Source organism: Anolis sagrei, chromosome 1, assembly GCF_037176765.1.
Source record: "Anolis sagrei isolate rAnoSag1 chromosome 1, rAnoSag1.mat, whole genome shotgun sequence".
Lineage (NCBI taxonomy): Eukaryota > Metazoa > Chordata > Lepidosauria > Squamata > Dactyloidae > Anolis > Anolis sagrei.
The window spans coordinates 334,843,439-334,859,883 of NC_090021.1; the positions used below are offsets into that span (position 1 = coordinate 334,843,439).

A 16,445-nucleotide genomic window follows, 5' to 3' on the forward strand; every position below is an offset into this window, starting at 1 on the left:
ATCTGCGCTATCTTCAAGGGCAGCCCCGTGTAGAAAGCGTTGCAGTAGTCCAAAAGGGATGTGATAAATTGATTATCTTCCTGTCCTCATTTTTTTTTTTATTTCCAGCTTTCATAGAAATTAGAAACATTGTGACCTGGATAATAATAATAATAATAATAATAATAATAATAATCCTTTATTTATACCCTGCTACCATCTCCCGCAGGACTTGGTGCGGCTTACAAGAGACTGAGCCCAACATACATCAGAAACAAAAAAACACAACAACAACAATACAACAATAAATAACTCATAGCAGAGCAAAACAATAACAAAAATACCATGAGCATTCCTTAATGGCCCATCTTTCATCAGGCATTTATATATGTTTGTGCATATTCAAGCTCAGAATAGTGACTGGTGCAATCCCCAAGTTGCTGCTCTTGATGAGCTGAATTTTCAGCAAAGTGAAATGAGGTCTAATATGTTTATGATGTTTTTGATTGGGCCAGACAACAATAATACTTACTTCCTCGACTAAAGCCATAAGAGCAGACTCCACCAAACTGCTTATTGTGTATTGTTCCTGGTATTTATTGTGGGTTTTTTTTTTGTTCCAGAATTTCAGAAAAGGATAAACAGATAAGCCAAGCGGAGGAGGCATTAGGCAACGAACGCATCAAGCTGACAAGCAAAGAAGAAGATCTAATGGTACAGTAAAAGCTTCAGTATTGTCTGTGAAAAGATGTGGAGCTGATTAGATGAATTTCTATAAACCGTGGAGGTGGGGGGTATACCTAGTACATATATTTAATCCTGGTATTGGGGATTAAGAGAATGGATGTTTACATTTCTTTCTTTCATGACTATACCGTATGAATCAAATTCCATGTGAACTAGAGGTTCCTCCGTCAACACACTGATGCTCCTTGTCAAGGACCAACGATGGCGTAGCTTATTTGAGGAAGAATATTAACCTCCTTCCTTACCTTTGCATTATCAGTCTTGTAGACCTCAGCAGGGCAGCTATTTTTTTCCTCCTGCAAGTTTTGCTCCAGATTCTGGCCTCTGCTGTGCTTACATTTCTGGAAGCCCATAAACTACAATGGGGAAGTTGTAACCTTTCAGATGCTTCCATTGCTCTTGGAAGAATTACATTTATCCGCAGAACTAATAGAATCATAGAGTTGGAAGAGAAACCCAGAGTCATGTAGTCCAACCTCATTCTGCTATGCAAGAATAATATAATAACTTTATTCTTATATCCCGCCCCCAGGTTAAACCCTTGTGCTGGCAGGACTAAGACCAACAGGTCGCAGGTTCGAATCCGGGGAGAGCGCGGATGAGCTCCCTCTATCAGCTCCAGCTCCTCATGTGGGGATATGAGAGAAGTCTCCCACAAGGATGATAAAACATCAAAATATCTGGGCGTCCCCTGGGCAACGTCCTTGCAGATGGCCAATTATCTCACATCAGTAGCGACTTGCAGTTTCTCAAGTTGCTCCTGACATGACCAAAAAAGAAAAGAAAAATCTCGCCACCACCTCCCCGAAGGGACTCGGGGTGACTTACAGACGGCACAAAGTGCCCAAAAAAACCCCATAAAAATGAAGCACAATATAAAATACAATAAAATAAAACACATACACATATGAAAACATTAACTCAGACTCAATAGAACTGAAGTCATCAACCAGTGGTGTAAGCTGCTGTAAACATGGCCATGCTGTAAACAATAGGAATGGAATAAGTGCAAGCTGCAACAACGGAGAGAGGGCATAGGAAAGGGTTTCTCAATCTGAGGGTCGGGACCACTGGGGTGGGGGTGGGGTTGCAAGGAGGGTGTCAGAGGGGTCGCCAAAGACCAACAGAAAACACAGTATTTTCTGTTGGTCATGTGTGTTGTGTGTGGGAAGTCTGGCCCAATTCTATTGTTTGTGGGTCCAGAATGCTCTTTGATTGTAGGTGAACTATAAATCCCAGCAACTACAACTCCCAAATGACAAAAGCCGCCCCATAAATACACATACAGTATAAATACAGTATTTTATATTGGTCATGGGTGTTCTTTGATTGTAAGTGAACTATAAATCCCAGCAGCTACAACTCCCAGATTTCAAGATCTATTTTCCCAAAACTCCAGCAGTGTTCACATTTGGGCATATTGAGCATTCGTGCCAAGTTTGGTCCAGATCCATCATTGTTTGAGTCCACAGTGCTCTCTGGATGTAGGTGAACTATAACTCCAAAACTCAATGCCCACCAAAGCCTTCTAGTATTTTCTGTTGGTCATGAGAGTTCCGTGTGCCAAGTTTGGTTTGATTCCATCGTTGGTGGAGTTCAGAATGGTCTTGGATGGTAGGTCAAGTACCATCAGCAACTACAACTTCCAAATGACAAAATTAACCTCACCCCCCAACCCCACCAGTATTCAAATTTGAGTGTCTCGGATATTTGTGCTAAATGTGGTCCAGTGAATAAAAATACATCCTGCATATCTGATATTTACATTATGATTCATAACAGTAGCAAAATGACAGTTATGAAGTAGCAACGAAAATAATTTTATGGGTTGGGGGTCACCACAACATGAAGAACTGTATTAAGGGGTTGTGGCATTAGGGAGGTTGAGAACCACTGCTCTAGAATGAGTGTGGGTCTTTTAAAAAAAAGAGGATTCTGTATTTGGTTGAAAGCAATTGCATAGCTTCCCAAATCAGGAATCCTGAATTGGTCCGAAGCCAAATGTAGTTACAGAGCGCTCTCTTCTGGTTCTTTGCTCTCGCTGTGTGACATTCTAACTTTCCACTGGATATTAGCTAAAGCCCTAACTCTTAACAGGCATTTTCGTCTTCCTTCTCACATGATTCCAATAACACCTCCCACTTGTACTCTTGCAGCCATTCCCTGTGCAAATTCATTTTCTACACACATGACTCAGTAGATCTAGGGAAATAATACTACCCCTCTATTCTGCTTTGGTTAGACCACACGTGGAATATTGTGTCCAATTCTGGGCACCACAATTCAAGAGAGATATTGACAAGCTGGAATGTATCCAGAGGAGGACGACTAAAATGATCAAGGGTCTGGAGAACAAGCCCTATGAGGAGCGGCTTAAGGAGCTGGGCATGTTTAGCCTGAAGAAGAGAAGGCTGAGAGGAGATATGATAGCCATGTATAAATATGTGAGAGGAAGCCACGGGGAGGAGGGAGCAAGCTTGTTTTTTGCTTCCCTGGAGATTAGGACAAGGAACAATGGCTTCAAACTACAAGAGAGGAGATTCCATCTGAACATTAGGAAGAACTTCCTGACTGTGAGAGCTGTTCAGCAGTGGAACTCTCTGCCCCGGAGTGTGGTGGAGGCTCCTTCTTTGGAGCCTCCACCTTTTAAACAGAGGCTGGATGGCCATCTGTCAGGGGTGCTTTGAATGCAATATTCCTGCTTCTTGGCAGAATGGGGTTGGACTGGATGGCCCACAAGGTCTCTTCCAACTCTTTGATTCTATGATTCTGTGAGTATTCATAGTCACACCTACACTTACAATCTAATATTATAATACAGAGACACTGACTTTAATACAACTAACCTGCCATCATACTTGTGCCTCTTTTTCTAGGTTGTGCAGAACATTAATATGTCCCTGAAAGCAGAAGTGCAAAAGTTGCAGGCACTTATAAATGAGCAGGTAAACATTAACTTTTTTTTACCTTGGCAAGTAATGCACCCTACTGGGTTCTTGTAGGTTTTTCGGGCTATATGGCCATGTTCTAGAAGAGTTCTCTCCTGACGTTTTGCCTACATCTATGGCAGACCGTGTACCATGCAGCTGTGGACAAGGCTACAGAGGGACCACCAAATGTAGCAGCATTGCCCAAACACGAATCAAAGAACATGAAAGGCACTGCAGACTACTTCAACCAGAGAAACCAGCCATAGCAGAGCACCTGATGAACCAACCTGGACACAGCATTTTAGAAATGCTGGACCACTCTCACAACCACCATGTCAGGCTACACAGAGAAGCCATTGAAATCCACAAGCATGTGGACAATTTCAACAGAAAGGAGGAAACCATGAAAATGAACAAAATCTGGCTACCAGTATTAAAAAAAACCTCTAAAATTAGAACAGGACAACAACAGAGAGGAAACAAACAAGGACATCTAATCACCTCTCAACAAAAGTCTGCCCCAGGCACTGTCAGACCATTATATGCTAATCAAGGGGGTCAGTTGAAACATTCACACCTAGCTCCAGCAGACAAGAGTCCTTTGTCCCACCCTGGTCATTCCACAGATATATAAACCCCTTTTCCTAGTTCCAACAGACCTCACTACCTCTGAGGATGCTTGCCATAGATGCAGGCGAAACGTCAGGAGAGAATGCCTCTAGAACATGGCCATATAGCCTGAAAAAACCTACAACAACCCAGTGATTCCGGCCATGAAAGCCTTCAACAATAGTTTTTATACTAATTTATGCAATGCTTTTGATATCCTCTGTCTATCTATCTATCTATCTATCTAGGTTCGTCAAACAACTCATGAGCTAACCTTGTTTTAAAATGAAATCAGGGAGAGGGTATGTTGAGACAGGTGACAACTGACAGTGCTCTGGTGAACTAGGAGACACGGCAGTGTGGTCCAGTCCGTGGTGAATTAAAAGGAGGCAAGCACAGCCCTCCTCAGTGACCCAAACTATCAACCCTTGTTCTAGCTTGAATGGAAAAGCCTCAACTTCCAAAATTGCAGCTTGAAGTCATTTTCATGACATGAGTGCAATGGAATTGTTTCTCCCAACCCGAGATAACCTTTCAGCACGCTCATACACAGAGCTTTCTCTCTGCTTCTCAATCTCTCTTTTGCAGCTGGATGCGGTTCCCTTGTGTTTGCATTCAGGACCTTCACAAAAGTCGCATGCATCATTATCCCAGCGGACTAACACGTTGCCTTGAGCATTTCCAATTCTAACTCAGCACCTAAAATAAAGTGCTTTCCTTCCAAGATCTGAATGCTTTGAAAGCACAGTTTTTTAAAAAACAATACAGCAAACATGTGCCGGTTTCTGTATTTTCTCTTTTACTTAGAAATTGAGAGATAGGAAGAGGATAAGATGTGTAGCGTAGGCTCAGCTTCTGTCTTTTATTGTTGGACGTTGGCTCCAGCGTGATGTGCTACTAAACAGTGCTAATCCTCTTTATGTCTAGGCGGCGACGGCACATGAGTTCGAAAGGATGCAAAAGAGGTAAATAAAAGGAGTCACGTTTGGGAAAGGGAGGTTCCTTGAGCTTTCTATCCTGTTGGGATAATGGACAGGTATGGTTGAAGACTTTGGGTGCACGAGGCAGAGCCTTTTTGACCTTTTCCTTTTACCCTGTACTTCAGTACTCAGGTCAGAGACGAAAAACTCAGAGCCTTGGAGGAGCAGCTGCAGGAACAGCATGCCAAAGCTTCAAATGCAGAGGAGGAAGCTCAGGTATTGTGAGACAAAGCATAGGTTTGCTCACCTGTCCCCTTTGGCGTGAGAACCCGGAACAGGTACAATCTCCTGTAGAAACCTCCTGTCTCTATTTCTACAGGTACAACCTCCTGTAGAAATAGAGACATGAGTTCTCTTTCAGTAACTTGTGTTTCAGTAACTTGTGTTAGTATTTCCATAAGGAAATACTCTCAGCAATAGGTCCTCTAAATGCACTTTATCATTGATTTAGGATTGTTTGCTCTCCCCATCTCTCGCCGAATTTTCTATCCCAGTATATTACCTTGTTCATGCCCAGCATTATTTTTTAATTTTTAATTATCAAATTTGACCCAGCCATAGGTTTGTAAATGCTTGTTGTTACTGTTACTGTTTATAGTTTATTTTATTTTGTTTGTTTATGAGATTTATTTTGATTGTTTTGTATTGATGTTTTGTTACTGCTTTTATTATTGTTGTTCTATGGGCTCGGCCTCATGTAAGTCCCTTGGGGAGATGGTAGGTAAAGGTAAAGGTAGTCCCCTGACATTAAGTCCAGTCATGTCTGACTCTGGGGTGTGGTGCTCATCTCCATTTCTAAGCCGAAGAGCCAGCGTTGTCCGTAGACACCTCCAAGGTCATGTGGCCGGCATGACTGCATGGAGCGCCGTTACCTTCCCGCCGGAGCGGTACCTATTGATCTACTCACATTTGCATGTTTTCGAACTGCTAGGTTGGCAGAAGCTAGGGCTGACAGCGGAAAGGGAGATGGTATCGGGGTATAAATAAAATTATTATTATTATTATTATTATTATTATTATTATTATTATTGCCCTTTCTAAATGCTTACGGGAGCTCTCCATGTTTTAAGTTGTGAGGCGAGGGTGGGTAATAAAGAAAAATATATTATTATTATTATTATTTGTTAAATGTTTTTATTTAAAGTATATAATAACATGAAAAGTGGGGGAATATTTCTAAAGAGATAGTAAAGTAGGAAATAGAAAAATATAAAAAAAGAAAAGAGAGAAGAGAAAAAAATTATTTATTTTATTTACAGTATTTATATTGCGCCCTTCTCACCCCACAGGGGACTCAGGGCGGATTACACATATATGGCAAACATTCAATGCCAATTTTTGACATACAAACATATACAGACATATACAGAGGCTATTTAACGTTTTTCTGGCCGCCAGGGGAGCTTTCATCATCCATCTGCGACACTGATGAAGCACTTCCGCATTCCCCACATGCTTCCCCGCTGGAATGCTTTGCTGGAGTCTTCTTTAGGGCCTCATAAATCAGTTAATTTAGCCTCCCCACACTTTAAGGTGGTACCTAATTTTCCTACTTGACAGATGCAACTGTCTTTCGGGTTGCAAAACAGGCTACACACAATTGGTTGGAAACCCACTCCAACCCAGGCTGGCTTCGAACTCATGACCTTTTGGTCAGAGTGATCTTAATGCAGCTGACACTCAGCCAGTTGTGCAACAATCCCGGAGTGGGTAATAAAGAAAAATATATTATTGTTTTTTTTGTTACATGTTTTTATTTAAAGTCTATAATAACATAATAACATGGAAAGTGAGGGAATATTTCTAAGGAGACAGTAAAGCAGGAAATACAAAAATATATAAAAAAAAGAAAAGAGAAAAGAGGAAAAAGAAAAGAAAAGAAAAAAAAACCCAAAAATTGACTTCCATTCCATCTTCTTGATTTCTTCATTTCTTTATGTTATAATTCTTATCTAAATTTGTTTGTAGAGTTATTTCTTATTTTTACTGTTATTATAGTCATTGGTTCTTTTTATTACATTTCTTTAAAAAAAGAAGTCAGTTCGTCCCTATCTTTTATCTCTTTCAACTTATCCAACCAGTCTTCTTGAGCTGGGATTTGCTCCTGTTTTCACAATTTCGCAAAGCTGATTCTTGCAGCTGTTGTTATAAATGTCAAAAGCTGGTCTTCATTTTCAGTAAGTTGTATATCTGAGTCCGTAAAGCCTAAGAGATATTCAGGTTTCATTGGGAAGAACTTCTTTAAAAAAATTTGTGTTGCTTCGTGAATTCGTGACATGTACTTTATAGTTACCTTACATGTCCACCACATGTGAAAAAAAGTGCCCACCTGGTCTCCACACTTCCAACATTTATTCTGAGTATTTTTATATTATTCTTATTGATGTATTGTCTAAGGCTTTCATGGCCGGAATCATTGGGTTGTTGTAGGTTTTTTCGGGCTATATGACCATGTTCTAGAGGCATTCTCTCCTGACGTTTGCCTGCATCTATGGCAAGCATCCTCAGAGGTAGTGAGGTCTGTTGGAACTAGGAAAATTGGGTTTATATATCTGTGGAATGACTGGGGTGGGACAAATGACTCTTGTCTGCTGGAGCTAGGTGTGAATGTTTCAACTGACCACCTTGATTAGCATTTGATTGCCTGGAAGTGCCTGGAGCAATCTTTTGTGGAGAGGTGATTAGATGTCCTTGTTTGTTTCCTCTCTGTTGTTGTGCTGTTATCACTCCAACAACCACCATGTCAGACTACATAGAGAAGCCATTGAAATCCACAAGCATGTGGACAATTTCAACAGAAAGGAGGAAACCATGAAAATGAACAAAAAATCTGGCTACCAGTATTTAAAAAACTCTAAAATTAGAACAGCACAACAACAGAGAGGAAACAAACAAGGACATCTAATCACCTCTCAATAAAAGATTGCTCCAGGCACTTCCAGGCAATCAAATACTAATCAAGGTGGTCAGTTGAAACATTCGCACTTAGCTCCAGCAGACAAGAGTCCTTTGCCCCACCCTGGTCATTCCACAGATATATAAACCCTTTTTCCTAGTTCCAACAGACCTCACTACCTCTGAGGATGCTTGCCATAGAGGCAGGCAAAATGTCAGGAGATAATGCCTCTAGAACATGGCCATACAGCCCGAAAAAACCTATAACAACCCATTCTTATTGATGTTTGACAGTAAAATACATTGCCTTGGAATCTCATCCTTTGGAGGTTTTTGAACAGAGACTGGATGACCATCTGTCAGGAGAACTGTAATTGTGTTTTCCTACCTGGCAGAATGTGTAATGGATGGCCCTTGCGGTCTCTTCCAAGGGCTGAAACTAGGGCACATGAAAGTATATAGGAGAGCAGAGACACTTGATGCCCACTTCCCTCTTAGATGGCTTATACTGCATGACCAGTGTCTTGATTTTTGGAATTACAAATTGATACGGAGGTCTGGGAATCTCATTCCAGGTGCTGAGGGATCAAAACAAAGTTTTGCATTTGGAATTGCAGAAGCTCCAAGCTGTCCTCTCCGATCAGGTAAGACAGATCATACCTCCCTGTTCAGAGATCTTTGTTCAAGTTTGAGAATGTAGAAGAAAACGCCAGGAGTGAATTTTGAAAACACAGCCATCCTATTACTTCTAGTTGCTGCAAAAGGTGCATTAATAGTTTTTCTGTTACATCCCTGCACTGTGGATTTTTTTTTTACCTAAGACTCAGCACTAGTAGATCTTGCATGCTTTTACTGCTGCAAAATGACTTATACACCAAGGTTCAAGAAATAAAACATTCACCAGCTGTTCTGTGCTCCCAGACTATCTTACTGGTTTATAGCTATGCATGTGTGTATGTTTTAGAGACATAAATTCGGAGAAAATGAATTTTGGAAATATAGTCAACATATAATTGTAATGTACCATATATACTCGAGTATAAGCTGACACGAATGTAAGTCGAAGCACCTAATTTTACCACAAAAACCTAGGGAAATGAATTAGTTCTAGTATAAGCTGAGGGTGGAAAATGAGGCAGCTACTCTTAAATTTAAAAATAAAAATAAATACCGAGTGGAGTCATCGAGTCATCAGCAACCAGTCAATTATATTACATTTCTAACAGAACAAAGCAAACAGACAAAATACAAAAATACAAAATACAGAATACAAAATCTGTGAATTTGGTAGTTGATTAAATGTCCTTTGACCAGTATCTGGCCACTTGGAGTGCTTCTGGTGTTGCTCCTTTGTGCATATAGCAGGGCTCAGGGTGCATTGCAGCAGGTGGTCAGTGGTTTGCTCTTCTCCACACTTGCATGTGGTGGATTCCACTTTGTGGCCCCATTTCTTGAGGTTGGCTCTGCATCTCATGGTGCCAGAGCGCAGTTTGTTCAGCACCTTCCAAATTACCCAGTCCTCTGTGTGCCCAGGGGGGAGTCTCTCATTTGGTATCAAGCAATGATTGAGGTTCTGGGTTTGAGCCTGCCACATTTGGACTCTCGCTTGCTGAGGTGTTCCAGCGAGTGTCTCTGTAGATCTTAGAAAACTATTTCTTTATTTAAGTTGTTGGCGTGCTGGCTGATACCCAAACGGGATGAGCTGGAGATGTCTCTGCCTTGGTCCTTTCACTATTGGCTGCTACTTCCCGGCAGATGTCAGGTGGTTTAATGCCGGCTAGACAGTGTAATTTCTCCAGTGGTGTGGGGCGCAGGCAACCCGTGATGATGCGGCATGTCTCATTAAGAGCCACATCCAATGTTTTACCGCTTTGAGTCGCCTAAGGGCTGAGAAAAGCAGTATAGAAATAAAGTACGTAAATAAATAAATAAATAATGTTTTAGCGTGGTGCGATGTGTTCCACACTGGGCATGCATACTCAGCAGCAGAGTAGCATAGCGCAAGGGCAGATTCTTCACTGTACCTGGTTGTGATCCCCAGTTTGTGCCAGTCAACTTTTGTATGATATTATTTCTGGGCGCTAGAAATAATAATATAAAATAATGTAAATGGAATAATAATAGAGTAAAATAAAAAATGTAACAACAACAACAACAACAACAACAGAGTAAATAATAATAATAATAATAATAATAATAATAATAGAGTAAAATAATAAATAATGGGTCTTTTTAAAGAAAGAGGCAATTGGTACAGTACATATTTTGTATATAGAAGGATGCAGGTTGAATCCCTGGTGTGTCTAAGTGATGTAGGAAAACCCTGAAATCCTTTTGTGTTTACAATAGTGTTGTGCTTAACAGGGTTTACAACATTCGAATGAATTGCTGTTGAATCTCAAAACATTCATCATTTATAAGTGTGGAGCCCATGGATATGGATAGAAAGCATGCAACAAAATCCATTATTTGGATCTTACTTTTAATATATCTGAAGGATTGAAAAGCAACCAAATGAAAGTTCCTATTTATTCCTGTTTCCTTTCCTTGGGCAATATTTCTGCCCAAGGAAAGAAATTCCTTAGTCACCACATCATTGTGTTTGAAACCTGCAAAAAAGCCTAGTTTGAGAATATAGGGAAGCAGGGCATCCAGGCTAGCCTATTTTCGTAAGCCTTTCCTTCGTCCCAGATGTTCGTAGAGCTGTTGGTGACTCCTTTGCACATTTGACAGCTTGAGGGGCAGATGGGGCGCATGGTAGCATTGAAAGTACAGTATTCCTGTCGGTGAACAATATTGGGAGCAGTTTCTTTGGCACGGAAATAAGAAATAGGTGTTTCTCTGAATTGTTAAATCCTGCTGAAGAGGTTTGGGACGTCTGCTAGTTCCATGCAGGAGGTAAGCCCTTTTTCTCTCTTCCTCTTAGCTCCTGAAAGAGAAAGGGTTCCATTGATTTTTGACTCCAAAGAGCTCAGACTGGAGGTTGGCCAGTCTAAGGTTGCAATATTCCTGGGTGCTCCAGATGGCAGGGTTTTAAATCTCATGCACTCTGACCTAGAAATGGTTGTTTTGCAAACAAGCCCCAGAAATACAGCCACTCTCTGTTTTGAAGGGAAACTGGTGAGGGAACAGTTGTTGCTTTTGGCTTTTCTAACTTTCCCTTGTGCCACTTAAGGTAGCAGCTTGCTTGATTCTATGCTCATTCTATCCGGTACCTATGGAAACTTATGGTATAATTAACTTAGTTTTTAAGAATACACAAATATCGTAGTGGTTTGCTCTTAGACTAAGAAGGTTACTCTTGTAGAACTTGCACCTACGAAGTTACACAACATTTGTGGTTGTGGAGAATATAGTTATAATTCTGTAAAAGTATAGTGTTCCTTCTAGCCCAGGTATGGGCAAACCCAGGCCCAGGGGCCAGATGTGGGCCCTTGGGCTCTTTTCTCTGGCCCTCCTCTCTCTCACCATCCTATCCTTCCATCCTTCTCTCTTTCCTTCCTTCCTTCTTCCCTCACTTCGTTCCATCCTTTTTTCCTTCCTCCTTCCCTTCTTTCCTTACCTCCTTCTTCCTCCCTCCCTCCTTCCCTTCTACCCTCCCTCCCTCTCTCCCACTTTCACCTTCCTTACTTCCCTTTTATTTTTCTTTCCTTTTCTCTTTCCTCCCTCCTTCCTTCCCCCCTCCTTCCCCCCCCGTCACCTTTCATTTCCCCTTCCACCCTTTTGTCCTTTCTTGCTCTGTTTCCTTCCTCCCTTCCCTTCCCTTCCCTTCCCTTCCCTTCCCTTCCCTTCCCTTCCCTTCCCTTCCCTTCCCTTCCCTTCCCTTCCCTTCCCTTCCCTTCCCTTCCCTTCCCTTCCCTTCCCTTCCCTTCCCTTCCCTTCCCTTCCCTTCCCTTCCCTTCCCTTCCCTTCCTTTCCACCCTTTTGTCCTTCCCTCCCTTTTGTCTTTCCTTCTCTTTCCTTCCTTCTTCCCTTATTTATTTATTTATTTATTTATTTATTTATTTGGGGTTCTTTTACCCCACCCTTCTCACCCCGAAGGGGACCCAGGGCGGCTTACAACAGCAAAGGCACGATTAGATGCCTGCATCACAAAACAATCATCACAAAACTACAACAAATTCACAATTACCAACAATTCATGCATTATCCCAATAAAACCAATACAAACCCAATTCCTCCTCCTACATTGTCAGAGTTCACTATCTCATAGATCTGTTTTTTAATTCCACTTCATCAATCCAGCTGGTCTTACTCGTCTGATTGTCTTATTTAATTGCCTGGTTGCCCAAAGGCCTGGTCCCATAACCATGTCTTCACCCTCCTCCTGAAGGAGAGGAATCATAGAATCATAGAATCATAGAATCAAAGAATTGGAAGAGACCTCATGGGCCATCCAGTCCAACCCCCTGCCAAGAAGCAGGAATATTGCATTCAAATCACCCCTGACAGATGGCCATCCAGCCTCTGCTTAAAAGCTTCCAAAGAAGGAGCCTCCACCACACTCCGGGGCAGAGAGTTCCACTGCTGAACGGCTCTCACAGTCAGGAAGTTCTTCCTCATGTTCAGATGGAATCTCCTCTCTTGTAGTTTGAAGGATGATGATGCTCTGATTTCCCTTCCTCTTTCTCTTTCCATCCTTCCCTTACACCCTTTCATCCTTCTTTCCCTCTTTTCTCCCTCTCTCCCTCGTTTTCCTTTCTTCCTTCCCTTTTATCCCTCCTTCCTTCTCTCTTTCCTTTATCCTTCCCTCCCTCCCTCCCTCCCTCCCTCCCTTCCTTCTCATTTACCTTCCTCCTTCCCTCACTTACTTCCACCCTTTCCTTCCACCCTTTCCTGCGGCATCACCAGAGGCACTCCAAGTGGCCAGCTACTGGTCAAAGGACTTTTAATCAACTACCAAGCTTGCAAACTTTGTGTTTTGTTTGTCTATCTGTTTGTTTGGTTAAAAATGTAATACAACTGTCTGGTTACTCCTGACACGATTAATAAATAAGGAAAATTTGTAATATCTGGCCTTGTATGCAAAGTTCATTGCCTGTCTTTGGTCTCGTTTTTCCTTACATATCACTTACAGTTATAGGCATGTTCCCCTTATATGACTAGATTTCAGCACTGTTAATGAACAGAAATTGTTGAAAAGTGGAACCCAATATATAAGCATGAATAACGCTAATGCGTTACTATATAATCACATAGTGACACCACTTCTATACTGTGCAGTATGTAGACTAATAAAAATATGGCACCAAGTCAATTGGGAGGAAAATGCAGCGTGCAAGAGCATCTTTTTGTTTAGTCTGTGTACTACATGCAGTACTTACAGTAGGCTGTATTGTATACAGTCCTGCATACAGTATATATAGGAAGACAGGTTGTTAGATAGCTGCTTGAGTGGGGAGTGAGAACAAGGAGTTGGAAAAGCGTAGCATGGATAAGTATAGGTTGCTGGATGCAAAAGAAAACAGTGCTCTTTCTTGAATTCTGGATTTCTGTTTATCCAAGGCTGGCGCTAAAACTGTGTACACTGAACCACCACAAAGCAAATGGGTGACTATCTCAGCAACCCACAATTTTGAATTTCAGAGTAAGGGATGATCAAGCTGTAGTAGAGTCCTGCTCAATTAGCAGGATCTTATTTGGATAGGGTTTGGAAAACTGGATCTTTCTAAAACAAGGTGGCACCACTGTTTTAATTGTATTGTTTTTAAACACTATATATGATTGTAATGGTAAATTTTAAATTGTTTGTCATGTTATCAACACACATACATTTTTGAACCTTCGTTGGCTTTTGTCTTATGTTCTTATGTTCACTTTTTATGTTAATTATAATTTCCAATAGATTATGTTTTTATCTAAGTTACAGATGTCTGGGTTATTACACTTGTACTTATTGTTATTGAGGCATTGAATGTTTGCTTTTTTGTTTGTTCGAATCTTCCCTGAGTCCCCTTGGGGAGATAGGGCGGAATATAAATATTTTTATATTATATTATATATTATCAATAGTTTCATTCCTTTTTAAATGTAGGCCTTCTGTGTGCTTTAACCAGGTCTGTAGCCCGGGGGGGGGGGGGGGGGGGTAGGGGTTCAAAACCCATCCCCAAATTTTTCAAATTAAAAAAAATATTTTTTGGCTATTTTTGGTCTTACTAACCTTGCATACCTTGTGTCTTATACCTTTTATGGAGCAATAAGGGTCTTTGGACTGTATTAAAAATGTTGTTGTGATATTGAACTACTCTACATGATTTGCTAAAAAAAGTCCCGTCCGTCCCCCCGTCCCCCCGTTTTTTTTCTGGCTTTAACTATATTGCATTTGCTTTAATTTTTTTCTCAATTTTAGAGAAAACACTATCATGAGAATTTCAGGGTATTGGGCATATTCTCTCTTTGGGAGAGTGAGTTGGCTGATGTTTGACACAGGTGCAAGCAATTAGAACCCCTACCACCCTACCTGCGTGACCGCATCACCGTCTACGAACCCACACGCTCACTCCGGTCATCAGGAGAGGCCCTGCTCGTGATCCCGCCCGCGTCGCAGGCGCGTTTGGTGGGGACGCGGGACAGGGCCTTCTCTATGGTGGCCCCCCGCCTCTGGAATGCCCTCCCGAAAGATCTCAGACAGGCCCCTACTTTGGCGATTTTCAGAAAGAACCTGAAAACCTGGCTGTTCCAACGTGCCTTCTCAGATTAGGAACCCCACTACCAAAGCCCAGAAGCACTTTAGTAGAGTCAAGATCACCCTCACCACACACTGCACTTATATTTTAATCCCATATCCCTCTGACATTTCAGCACTTTTTAATCCTGTACCCTACTCCAGCCGGCTCAGTTTTTTAAAATGTCCTGTTGTACTGCTATTGTTATTGTTTTCTGCTTTAACTGTTTTATTTGCTATGTATTGTATTGTTGTATTGTGTTGGGCTCCGGCCTGTTGTAAGCCGCATCGAATCCCTTGGGAGATGCTAGCGGGGTACAAATAAAAATAATAATAATAATAATAATAATAATAATAATAATAATAATAGATCCAATGGTGTTAATCGTATTTACTAAAGCGCAAGCTAACAATTGTTCTCTCTCTCTCCTGCTCTGTAGGCTGACAAGGATTTATTGGAGCAAATGGAACAAAGGTAAGAGATGAGCAAACTGAGGACTATATTTTACATTGCTGTCTGAATAGAAACCTAGTCTTGAAAGAAATCCCAAGGGTCATCCAGTCTAACCCCATTCTGCCATGCAGAAATCACCAGGGCAAATCACACACACATTTGGCATGGGGGTGCGGTGGTGGTATTGTGGTTTTCATTTCTGGCCGCTCATGTTATAAAGATTTCATCCAAGAGATCTTTGCTTGCTTGGTTCAAGGCATTACCTTTTAACAAGCATCCGCAATTTCTACAGGATATACTTGTTGCTAGAGTAGTGTGCTTTGGGTTGTAACAGCTGGTTTAGAGATTTTTGTGTGTGTGTGTGTCAGGAGCGACTTGAGAAACTTCAAGTTGTTTCTGGTGCGAGAGAGTTAGCCGTCTGCAAGGACGTTGCCTACGGGACTGCGCCGGGACTGTGGCGCAGCTGGCTGGGAGTCAGCTGCATTAAGATCACTACTAACCGAAAGGTCATGAGTTCGAAGCCAGCCCGGGTTGGAGTGAGCTCCCGACCAAAATTGTGTAGCTTGTTGTCGACCTTTGCAACCCAAAAGACACTTGCATCTGTCAAGTAGGAAATTTAGGTACCACTTATGTGGGGAAACTAATTTAACTGATTTACAAGGCCATGAAAAATCTCCAGGAAGTATGCAAAGAATGAGGAAGCGACAGCTCCCCTGATGGCCAGAAGCTGGAATGTTAAATAGCCTCTGAGTGTCTGTCTATATATGTTGTGTGTCTATGGCATCGAATGTTTGCCATGTATATGTACATTGTAATCCGCCCTGAGTCCCCTGCAGGGTGAGAATAAATAAATAAATAAATAAATAAATAAATAAATACGGGATGCCCGTATTTTTACCATCCTGTGGGAGGCTTCCCTCATGTCCCCGCATGAGAAGCTTGAGCTGACAGACGGGAGCTCACCCTGCTCCCCAGATTCGAACCTCCTATCTTTCGGTCGGCAGTCCTGCCAGCACAAGGATTTAACCCATTGTGCCACCGGATGAAGATTTAGAGATGAAGTTCTTGATATATATATATATTTTCCTTTCCTAGCATCACAGAAAAAAATGACAAAATAAAGACAGTTGAAGAACTCCTTGAAACTGGGCTCATAGAAATGGCAAATAAGGAAGATGAGCTTAAGG

The 16,445-nt window shown here is 41.6% G+C and overlaps 1 protein-coding gene across 7 annotated transcripts in view; it reads left to right on the plus strand.

The window, feature by feature from the left end:
• The window catches only part of KTN1 (kinectin 1), a 215,428-nt gene that overhangs the window by 140,574 nt on the left and 58,409 nt on the right, over nt 1-16,445 (plus strand). For 6 of the 7 annotated variants that reach the window (XM_067463085.1, XM_067463087.1, XM_067463081.1 and 3 more), the window contains 7 exons: nt 603-693; nt 3,603-3,671; nt 5,193-5,230; nt 5,371-5,461; nt 8,716-8,784; nt 15,245-15,279; nt 16,354-16,444. In XM_067463085.1, the coding sequence (XP_067319186.1) occupies nt 603-693; nt 3,603-3,671; nt 5,193-5,230; nt 5,371-5,461; nt 8,716-8,784; nt 15,245-15,279; nt 16,354-16,444 (484 nt within the window). The remainder of the gene's footprint in view (nt 1-602; nt 694-3,602; nt 3,672-5,192; nt 5,231-5,370; nt 5,462-8,715; nt 8,785-15,244; nt 15,280-16,353; nt 16,445) is intronic. The other variant, XM_067463084.1, reaches the window with a different exon arrangement.